The following is an 11,798-nucleotide window of genomic DNA, read 5'->3' as shown; positions in this document are numbered from 1 at the left end:
AATGGTGTATATGCATTGATTTCACTAACTTCAACAAATCCTACCTGAAAGACAAGTTCCCAGTACCTAAAGTCAATCGGTTGGTAGATGCCACTTTGGATCATGAGCTTCTTAGCTTTAAGTATGCTTTCTCGGGATACAACTAAATTGGGATTCATACACCTAACTAGGAAAAAACATTGTTCATCACCTTGTGGGGTCTATATTATTACTTGGTAATGCCTTTTGGATTGGAGAAGCCTGGTGCCATGTATCAATGACTCATCAATAGGATCTTTAAGGATCAGATCGACCGAAAGTGGAAGTGTATATTGATGACATGTTGGTGAAGCGCATCAAGCTTGAACAACATCTTGCCGACCTAGAAGAAGTATTTGGCATTCTCAAGAGGTATAAGATGAATCTTACTCCAAGAATGTGAACTTTTGGAGCCGTCTTGAGAAAATTCCTCAAGTTTATAGTGACATAGAGTGGTATTGAAGCAAATCCTAAGAAGACAAAAGGCATATTTGACATACCCTTGTCTTGAACACTAACAGAAGTACAATGCTTGATGGATCAAGTCGTCACTATTCTCATCCAGTTTATGTCCTAATCGACAGAGAAGTGTTTTCCATTTTTCAAAGCTCTAAAAAAAGCCCAAGGGTTTTAGTGGATTGATGAATACAAATAAGCTTTGTAGTAGCTTAAGAAATATCTATGCTCGTAGCCCTTGCTCATCAAGTCAAGTCCTATAGATGAGTTCTTATTTTATATGTTAGTTAGAGATGAAGTAGTAAGCGCAGTGCATGCCAAAGAGGAAGATGGGAAGCAAAAGCCGATTTACTACATTAACAAAGTATTACAGGATATCGAGGCAAGGTACCAGGACATTGAGAAGGTTTCCTTATCCCTGGTCTATTCAATAAGGAAACTTAGGCCTTACTTTTAGGTCCACAGTATTATAGTATTAATTAACCATCCTCTTTGGTAGATCCTTTATAAACTAGATACATCAAGTTTCTTGGTCAAATGGGCCATAGAGTTGGGGGAGTTTGACATTTAGTACAAGCCTCAACTAGTTATCAAACCCTAGGTACCGGTAGATTTTGTAGTAGAGTGCACATTTTCCAACAAGATAGAGTCGACTATGAAATCTATTGCCTCACTTTCCTAGACATTGCATGTGGACGAGTCACCCAATCAGAACAAGAGTTGTGTTGTCATCATCCTACTCATCCTTGATAACATTGCTCTAAAGTATGCCCTATGGTTCATATTCAAGGTCTCCAATAGTGAAGTTGGGTACAAGGCATTGATTATCAGGATTGAATTGGCAAAGGAGCTTGGTGTAGTTAAGTTAAAAGTTTTCAACGATTCCTAAGTGAACCAAATAAATTGAGAGAGTGAGGCTTGGGAGCTGACTATGGCAAAGTACCTACAAAAGGTCAAATGACTTTTCGACAGAATGAGTAGGTTCATATTGTAGCATATACTTAGGTTAGAAAACATTCGAGTGTCAATATCCAAGATGGCCAGCTCATTTCATTTCAACCTCGGGAGAAATGTGTATGGAGACATTATCTTGACCTAGAATTGCTAAAGAAACTTAGAAGAGTAGGCCAAGGCCCCCAAAGTTGCTCGATAAACCATCAGATTCACTATCACTGGAGGAGAATTGTATAAGAGGTCATTCACCCTGCCTTACCATAAGTGCCTTGAGTTTGAGGAAGTGGACTACATCTTGCGAGAGGTATACAAAGGCATCTATGGTGAGAACTTGGAGGGCATGTCCCTAACACACACAAAAATTTGAGACAGGGATACTTATTGCCAACCATGAAGCAGGAAGTAGCTCATTGTCCACCAGCCTGCCACTAGCTTGACCTCAATCAATAAGATGTGTTCTTTTTCCTAGTGGGGAATGGACATACTGGGCCCCTTTTTAACCACTATTGGATAGAAGAAATTCATGATTGTGGCTATCGACTACTTTACAAAGTGGGCAGAAGTCGAGACTGGCACAAATCATAAAGAAGAATGCCAGCAACTTCTTTTAGAGACTACTTATTTTTCGGTTTGGGATACCTCAAATCCTCAACACTAACAATGGAAAGCAGTTCACTGGTGGTGCATTTAGAGAATTTTATGAGTAGCTTGGCATTGAGTAGAAACTCATTTAACTCCACTCTCCCTAATGCAATGGACAAACCCATGTAACCAATAGGACACTCTCTCGTAGGTTAAAAACATGACTCGATTAGGCAAAAGGACTTTGGGTCGAAGAACCACACAACATATTATGCTCATGTTAGACAACCCCTGGGTTAGCAACAAGGGAAACACCATTTAATTTAGCATTTAGGGCCAAGGTTATGATACTAGTAGAAATTGGCTCACTATCCCTGTGTATCAAATAATTTGATCAGATGCAAAATAGTGAGAAGCTCAAAGAAAACATGGACCTGTTGGAGGAAGTTTGAAAATAAACTCAATTCAGAACTATGGCTTACCAATAGAGGATGACCAACTCTCAAGTCTATGGAAGGCAACTCACAGAAGGTGATCTCATGCTCTAGAAGGTTGTGCAACCCAAGAACAAGTTCACCTTAAATTGGGAAGGCCCTTACAACATCACCAAAGTCATTGGCCTAGGAACATATTACTTGGAGACACTACAAGGGAAGGTCGTCCCACACTCTTGGAACTTTTCTAGTTTAAGGATGTCTACAAATAGCTTGCATCTCAGATTTCTATAATTAATGATATTTGGTTTTCATTCCAAGTTATTTTTCCTCTTTTGGTAAGATCACAAGGCCCCCAGATTCTTAAAGACCTAACTGAGTTAGGCTTGATAAAGAATGGTAGCTGAGTAGTTAATCCATCGAGCTAAACTCCACCAAAGCATTGGTCATACCAATATGTTGAGACTCGATCACTAGTATAAGCCCTATTCACCTAGAAGGGTTGGAAGATTCAATTTAGGAATTAGACAGCTTGAATTGTAGAGGTCTTGCATAGGCTAGCATTATGGACCTACACCACCACATTAAAGGATTGGGCCATCTTGGCCATCAACCTAACTTAGTCCACAAAGGCTTTAGATGGGCCACTTTATCTTATTAGCATGGTTAAGCCATCTCAGCCTACGACCGTGTGTAGCCTTAGACAAGCCACTTTGGTTATCTTGCATTTACAACAATAAAGAAACAAATGAAACAACCAAGTCACTAGAGCTCAGTTTAAAATGAAAATATACTCTTATTACACCCCAAAAAATGGCCTCGGACTCTTGAGGCCTACAATGTGGAAGAAAAAAAGAAGAAAATGAATGATAGAAAATCATGGGCATGCAGACTCACAACATGTACAAGTAAGAAAGAAAAATTATGATGAATTGAGAGGCATATTGCCAATCCTCAACACGACTGCCTTAACAACAATAGACTCCTTCAAGGCAGCCTCGACATCTACAAAGTTGAGGTCGAGGTTAGGATAGCGCTTGGCGACCTTCGCTCTACACATGGAGAACCTGTTCATAGAATGTGATCACTTCGTACTCATTCAAGGCATTTTGGTGGTCCTTCAATTACTTGTATTTGACTATAACATGGGTCATCTCCTTAGCTAATTGGTCTTGAAGCTCTATGACATTTTGTTTAGCCACCCCAACCTTCTCCTTGGCTGCTAGAGACCTTTCTGTGTTTGCCTTCACCTTGGTCTTTAGCCTTTCAATCTCGATGTTGTAGGCTTCTTTCTTCTTCAGCATCTCGTTGAACTAGGCTGCCATCTGGGCAAGGGAGTCACAAAGAATGGTAATAGCAAGGACACCCTACAAAAAGAAAAATTAATTAGCACAACAAAAGAAAAATGAACCAAGCAATATGAACAGAAGAAAAGCATACCATCCTCAATTGCCTTAATATAGGCATGACATTGAAGAACCTCAGTAGAATGGAACTTGGCCTCCTCTTGATCCATGGGAAGGTAACAGTAGTCACCTTAGTAACAAGAGTAGACCACTTTATCACGAATAACCTCCCCTATAGTTTTTGAGGAGTCACCTTGGTGGTCCCTACCTTGAATTGATCATTGTCTAAAATCTCGATGTGCTCTTGGTGCTGCTTGGGTGACCACCCATGGAGCTTCTTGCCTTGGATCCATCAAAGACGAACCTTGGCCCTCAATATCTTAGTGTTTCCTCTTTTTCACATGTTGAAATAGTCCATGATGATCATTCATCTCTACATCAAGCAAGAGCAAACATAAGTATGAGCATAAATATTAAACTTTGGTCGGTTCATGACACGCTCCTACTTAGATTCACCCGACTTAGCCTAGCTTCAACCAACATAGCCTCGGACAAGAACTCTTTCCCATTGATCTCAACACGGATTGGACTCTTCAATTCCTCTTCTCTTTCCCTACCCGCATGGGCTCCTTCAAGTTGGTTACAAGGGCCAACCATCTCGTCGACAATGTTCATGCCTTCCGCCTGATCACATCGAAGAAATGATCCTTCCCAGTATGGATGGAGGAAGGAGTCCTTAAAAATTGAGTACCCCGATTCCGAGCAAAGAAGTAGTACCACCCCTTGGATTAAGGATGGTTCTTTAACACAAAAATGGCCTGAAAGACCCTAGCAGACTCGAGCAGCATAGATATCATAAGTAAGGAATATCATCAAATTAGACATTAGTTGGGGCAGAGTGACTCGATGTAAAGTCAAAATCTAGGTGACCTATTCATCCACTAGGAACCTAAGCCCGACCACTAGATGGCCTTTGTAGCATAAAGCCAACCCTTATGGGCCCAGCAAATGCTCTCCTCCTCTGACAGGACCACCAACTCGTACCCTTCTGATGACTTGTTCATGGACTCAACCTCCTCCTAGACTACACTCGAGGTCTTGACCTTAGGAACATCCTCAACCTCATCGTCTACATTGATGACATCAACCTCCAAATCCTAAATCTCAACCTTTGTCTTGACCTTGGCACCCACATCTACTAATTGTCTTTGGACCTTGGATTTAGCCCCCTAGAATGGCCTTGTCCTTAGTAAGAGGACTAACAACCTCAGTTTCTCTAACCATCACCTTGGGGTCGACCATTGAACTAGAGTGATCACTTTCCAACTCTGATCCTAAGCTACAACATTCGAACCAAAACCTAAAACTTGAAGTAGACATAATTAATAGGAAGGGTAAGGGAACTTACTGAATTGACAAATAGAAATAGAATGTTCAAAATATCAATACAGTCTGATAGGTCGGTTTTACTTTTATGCTGTGAAACTTGTTTGGGGGGGGGGGGAAGGGGAGTCGATTTAAGTCCTGTTTACCCCCTGAAATAGGTGGGACCTTGAAACACTTAGTATAGGGGCATATCAAAGGGGCCCTAATATGATATGTACCGATCAATACGCCCCAAATGCTTAGAAGCAAATGATTAAATCATCTAGCTTTGCTCTATCTTCCAAATGCTTAGAAGAAAATGATTGAATCATAATCGCTTGGGACTTCTCCTTATATAGGAGCTTCAATGACCCAGATTGGTCCACCACCAATGGCATAGATTTTGCTACAATCTGACAATTGTTGCACATCCCGTTGCGAAGGGGACTTTGATAGATGCTTCAGAAGTCAAAGTGGTGCATTAACTCCAACACTCATGCCAACTATAGCGGAAGTGTTGTGACCCCTTGAAGAGCGCATATGGTCCATGTGCCTTAGATGAAGATAGGTGAATTTAATAGAATGGTGGCATGGCTCGGATTTAATTCCTTTCTCCAATAGAATTATTTTCTTTGACCGAGTTGACCTGTCATTGCTTGAGCAACAAGATGACTACCTCAGTCTCAAAAGTGGGGGGCAAGTGACGAGGCCCATTGGCATGACCTAAGTCCAACAAGTCTCCTTGTAGGACTGAGACTCCCACACCCTAGTTCGCTCACTCAATTCATCCTCTCTTCTCCACTTTAATTGTTGCCCGGATTCGGACTACAACAGATTTTATTGTTGTTTTCTAAAATAGCAATGCCACATACATAGCATTAGATTTTGAAAAAAAAAATGACAAAAATGCATTGACATATATTGTTTAGTTAGCCGTTTTCCAAAAAAGGTGTGAAAAATGTTTTGCCATTTTGACAAAAAATGACCCATCTTAAAAAATGTTATTTTTGATGTTTTTTTTCTCTTATCAAAGTGTTTTCTTATGGCGTCTCACGTGGTTCCTATTTCTCATATATATCTATATATTAATTTGTAATGTGCTGAGTTGGCACATTTTTGCGATGTAGTTGATTTGGTGGCGCACATTGCTATGATTTGGCTGTTTTGAGAACACACTTAACTATCTGGAATTTTTTAGGTTTTTCTATTTTTTCAATAAATAATTAAAGTAGAACATTGCCATTACACTCATTACTTGTGGGTTCCCAAAACATCTTTGGGAGACCAAAATATTTATCCTTTCAAACGTATGCTTTAATTAGATTCTTATAACTGAACCACTCTTTCACTCTTTCATCTCAAACTAAACTCTCACACCCTCTCAAACTCTCACACCATTAGGAGACCAAAAGACATCATTGTAGGTTTCAAGTGTCTCAGCAATTGTAGGTTTTAAACGTTTTTAACCATCTCAGATTTACACAACTTGCTTTCATTCTCCTCTCCTCTCATTTTTTATTGGTTGAACAGATTTTCTTTCAAAGTTCCAATCTATTCAAAAGTTGCAGGTTTTCAGCCTTGACAGTAAGTTATTTTGGTTGAGTAGATTCAAACTCTTAAAAGTTTCATACTGTTCTAAGTTTCAAACACATCCTGGTTGCAAATGTTTCATCTGTACTATGTTGTAGCTATAGTTGCAAATGTTTCAGTAGTTCAGATTTTCATCCCACTTTCAAACACTTTCAAACATCAGGTAGGAGGTTAAACCTCTTTATTTTTGTCAACACAAGGAATGACGCCCGTACTAAGTATGGGACCATTAATTTGAATTATTTCAAAATTTTAAAATATTTATATTAAACATTTAGGTTTGGCTTTTTATTTGATTTAAGAGACTTACCTTGTTTTATCTAGAGAATGATTCCATATTAAGGGACAACTATAGTATCATTGAATTTGAAATTTACTATTTAATTATAAAAAATTAAATTAGAAAAAATAACACGGGTCTTACATCTTTGTAATTGACAATCTATTCGAACTTACTTTGTTCAAAAATCACTATTAATTTATGTTGTTTTTAATATGACTTAGAGATTAAACGAAGTCTTATTTGTAAGCAATAACCCACTTTAATTGGTATTTACTATTAATTTGATAAATTTATTACGCTTCCAATAAAAGTTAAATCTATTTTGCAATTGATAAACTATTTCATCTAAAATAATGAAACTCATATCATTTGTATTAATTGTTTAGTCATTTTTATGAATTTCACTTATTTTTATTTTTATCCATTTAATATTTTGAATATTTTTAACTTAAATTATTGTTTAATCGTTACTTTTGAAATGGTTATGTTTGAATAAAATTCAGTTACTACCATAACATTAAAAGTGGCTACTTTTTAGGGATTAGGTGTGAATTTTAAGAAAGTAGAGTTATCACTTTTTTGCGAGTGGATAGACTTTTTTAAGAGTGAGAGTTTAACCTCTTCTGAAATTCTATCTATTGAAATTTTACAATGCCACGTGTCTGAAGTATATATATATATATAGATATATATATAACATATATAGATATAAACTAATGAAAAGCAAAAAATTGTGAAAAAATAACTATAAACGTCAAAATATGGTTAAGAAAACAAGTCAGATAGATGCAGGACCCACTTTATCGTCTAGGCAAAGAAGACGATCAAAACGGGTCTGCTATGACCCGTTTTTGATAAACCCACATATGAAAAGATGGGACATATGACCCAGTCCATGTACAATATGGGTCTAGTGGTATTAATTATTATTATGATAATTGTTGTTATGATAATAATACAATCATAAGCAAAAATTAATAATAAAAATCATAATATACTACCACTACTAGTGTTTTCAAAATCGGACCGGACCGGACTACGATTGGATTGAAAAAAGCGGAATGTTTTACCTTAAAATCACTTTTTAGCTAAAAACCGTTGATTTGGTCAATGAACCATTAACCCAAGTGGTTGAAATCCCGAACGGTTTTGACTATTTTTTATTTTTTAATTTGTTTTTATCGGTGCAGGCCATCTGTTCGAACGGAAAACAGGACCCAGAACGGTTCCTTGTCCAATCCGATTTTAAAAACCGTATATCATAAAACGGCAATGGAACCAAGCTAACACCATATCTAAAAAGTTTTTCAAAAATTGTGAAAAAAAAACGCAATTACTCAATGAAAGCAAACACCTCCACGGTCTGTAACTACCCGCTAAATGCTTTGTTCACAACTTGTGATGTTCCACGTTAAGCTGTTTCTCCATTGACGGCATCAGTTTCATCCGGAATTCAGATGATCCAGTGAGCACTTTCGCGGTTATCCCTTTTTAAGTGTTTTATCATCATCATCATTCGTACTCATCGCACCCGACTTCCCGAGTTCGGCTTGCAAGTCCGTTCTCACACCGTCACACGTTTTGAACCTTGTCCCATAAAATAATAAACGGAAAAATACGGATAAGCTTATCTCAGATTTCTAAATTCCATTCAAAATGTAAAATACTTCACTGCCCACTTATGAATTGACATCAAATCATCAATTCCGAATTGACACCTATCCCACCCAACCGTTATATGGGCTTAAGAATTTTTAACCCTGGGCTGAATCGACATTCTCCCTAAAATAAAACACATAAATACGGAGTCCCACCACAAATAGAGCACCGAAATACGGAGATATCCCGCTGTAAAGACTGAACGGGTCTTGCACTGATTGTAGCCTATCTCACGAAAATCAAACTAAAGCCGAACAGCCGCTGCAGGGCGGATGGGCGATGCATCAATAGTTGCATGCATTATTGAAGATTTGAAGTTGTGTTTCCTTGCATTCTTCTCAACACTGTCGTCAGAATTTTAAAAGTGGGTCCCACACATTTAGCGGTGCGTATCGATCCCCGGAACATTACGTGGCAAATTAGTTCGGACCCAACAGTCGGTGTGAGCGTCCCCGCTGGATGCTGCAGTTAGTAGCACCAGTCTCTTGGAACTTGGAAGCAGAAGCACAGTTGTTCATAATGTGTTTGTTTATAACCGTTTGTAATGAAAAAGGGCCTGATATTGGACGTTCAATAATGTCTTTGGATCCTTTAATTATCTCCAGGAAACCATCTTCAACACCTTCACCACCTTTTGCACTTCGTTTCCGAGATTCTCGCAAGCTCAGGCTCGCCTCAAGATGCTCCCCACATCCCAGACTGCGTTTCAGGCTCGTGGTCCAATCTCTCGGTAACAGATGGAAATTAAATGACATCGACATAAGTTAGTATTTTCTTGCCAATTGCTTATTCTGGCGGTTCTTTTCTCTGTTTTTCAACTGATGATATACTATATTTTGTGGGTTATTGACTTGTTGATATTTGGGGTATTGGCCTTTGTGATTCTTTTTCTTTTTTTTTTTTTTTTCTTGGATTGCAGGAGTTTTTCAATTAGTACAAAGAATCTGGGTATTGTCAAGCATAGTAGTTGTGAACTTGTGGTTTTTATGGGTTGCGAGTATAATTTAGTTTTATAACCTCTATGACTATGTGGGTCTTCTTCCAGTTTGATATTTTGTTTCTTAGTTATTTTCCTGCTCCTGGTACGTTCTACGGCATTTTTCCTGATCTGTTTTTAATTTGAAAACTAATAACATTGACAATTCAAAAAAGATTACATTAAAGATAAGCATATAAACACAGAATTTTGGTTAGTAAAGATCAATCTACTTATGATAATGAGCAATATGCTTATGTGCTTCGAACAAAATTTGATTGACAGAGGTGAATGTTGTTAGACTGTGTAGGAATGGTGGTGAATGACTCAGGAGGCAGAGGGATACTAGGTAGAATGCAGTGCTGGAACCCATTATCTCCACAAGAAATGAAACACTTAAGAGTGGAGTTCTTCTAGATTGATACTTTTATTATACGATAGGGGCCGTTACTTAGTGTAATGGTAAAACTTTGGGCTGACAAGAGTAAGAATGCGGGTTTGTGTCTGAGAGAGGCCACTTTGTGAGCAAAAAACTGTTTAAGGTTAAGGCTGTATGCCTGTATGCCTGTATCCACTCTGCCCCTCCCATGACCCCAGATAGTTGGGACCAACATTGGGTAATGGCTTTAATTTTATACTTTTATTATGTAGAGGTATTTGAATGGATGAACACGCCCAAGATAAGAATAGATTCATGAGGGTAAAGTCCTTGAGTAATGGTAAAACCTTGGGCTGACAAGAGTAAGAATGCGGTTTTTTGTCTGAGAGAGGCCACTTTGTGAGCAAAAAACTGTTTAAGGTTAAGGCTGTATGCCTGTATGCCTGTATGCCTGTATCCACTCTACCCCTCTCATGACCCCAGATAGTTGGGACCAACATTGGGTAATGGCTTTAATTTTATACTTTTATTATGTAGAGGTATTTGAATGGATGAACACGCCCAAGATAAGAATAGCTTCATGAGGGTAAAGTCCTTGAGTAATCTAGTAAGTCTTGGAGGTGGAGAGGCATTCTAGACTCCAGACTGTATTCGTGTACATAGAGCACTTAAATGATAATGTCATAGATCTGTTAACAGGAGAACTAGCTGTTGAAATGATTTAAACTAATGCCCGAATAGAATTTAGAGGATACAATTAGTGTTGGGTGGTTATCCATCAATACTTCAAGTATGACTTGTAGATATTTTAGGGGATGTGATCTACAAGTTCCCATGAAAAGTAACTGTGTTATGGAAGGAAGCCATGTTGCAGTGGGGATATCAGGTTAATTGATTCTTGTAAGTCGTAACATTTTTGCTGAGGGATTCTTGAAAAAGAGTCATATCTTGCTGGGAGGCATGATAACTTTGATTAAATCTATTTTTTCTAACCTGTTGGTCCACTTTTCCTTGGTGTTTATAGTTTTTCTTTTTTTTTTTTTTATTGTGGGAGCTGAGATACTCTATGAAGGACGACTACCTTATGAACTGGGAAACTATTGGTAAAGCAGGAAGTCGGTTTAGGTATTGGTAGGCCAAGTTTATTAATACTTGTTTGCCTGGAAATTGGTTGTGGAGATCAAGGGAAGTGTCTCAAAGCTTTTGGCATTCCCTCACCAGAAGCAAGTATGGCATGCATGCAATGCTTGTGATTCTAAATTAGCTGGTAGCATCACTTCAAATTGTCCTTCAAAAATTCATTGTTCCATATTTCATTTTGTTAATACAACAGTTATGAATGCAATGCTCGTGATTCTAAATTAGCTGGTAGGGTCACTTTAAATTGTCCTTCAAAAATCCATTGTTGCTATGTTTCATTTTCTTAATACGACAGTTATGAACATATTGGAGAAGGCTTAGATTTTTGGAGGAATTATGGTAAGGGGACTTACATCCTATGCTAGTTTGTTCCTCTTTTTTGTATTGCCAATTATAATACCTTTAACGAGATTATTTTCTAATCAAAGTTACAGCCAGGTTTACATTGTTCGAATAATCAGGGCATTTGTTGGGAGGTGGTGCATATGTAGATTAATAGTTATGACATTCTTCAGCAAAGGCAACAGACCTGGAAACTGGCCTCCCACATGTGTTTCTTGTGAAATCTAATGATGAATTTACTAATCACTTCATCAATTTATCTGGAATCATTTCA

The 11,798-nt window shown here is 38.1% G+C and overlaps 1 protein-coding gene across 2 annotated transcripts in view; it reads left to right on the top strand.

Annotated features, from left to right (window-relative positions):
- The first annotated feature begins 8,859 nt into the window (after positions 1 to 8,859).
- Positions 8,860 to 11,798, top strand: part of LOC104608533 (uncharacterized) — a 91,219-nt gene continuing 88,280 nt past the window's right edge. For both annotated transcript variants that reach the window (XM_010274563.3, XM_088887888.1), the window contains exon 1: positions 8,860 to 9,450. In XM_010274563.3, coding sequence (XP_010272865.1) covers positions 9,147 to 9,450 — 304 coding nt within the window. In that variant the 5' untranslated portion in view covers positions 8,860 to 9,146. The remainder of the gene's footprint in view (positions 9,451 to 11,798) is intronic.

The sequence above is a fragment of the Nelumbo nucifera genome, chromosome 5, assembly GCF_055504915.1.
Source record: "Nelumbo nucifera cultivar China Antique chromosome 5, China Antique-T2T, whole genome shotgun sequence".
NCBI classification, from domain to species: Eukaryota; Viridiplantae; Streptophyta; class Magnoliopsida; order Proteales; family Nelumbonaceae; genus Nelumbo; species Nelumbo nucifera.
Note: the sequence above shows the minus strand (reverse complement) of the source record. Positions and strands in the feature narration are given on the sequence as shown.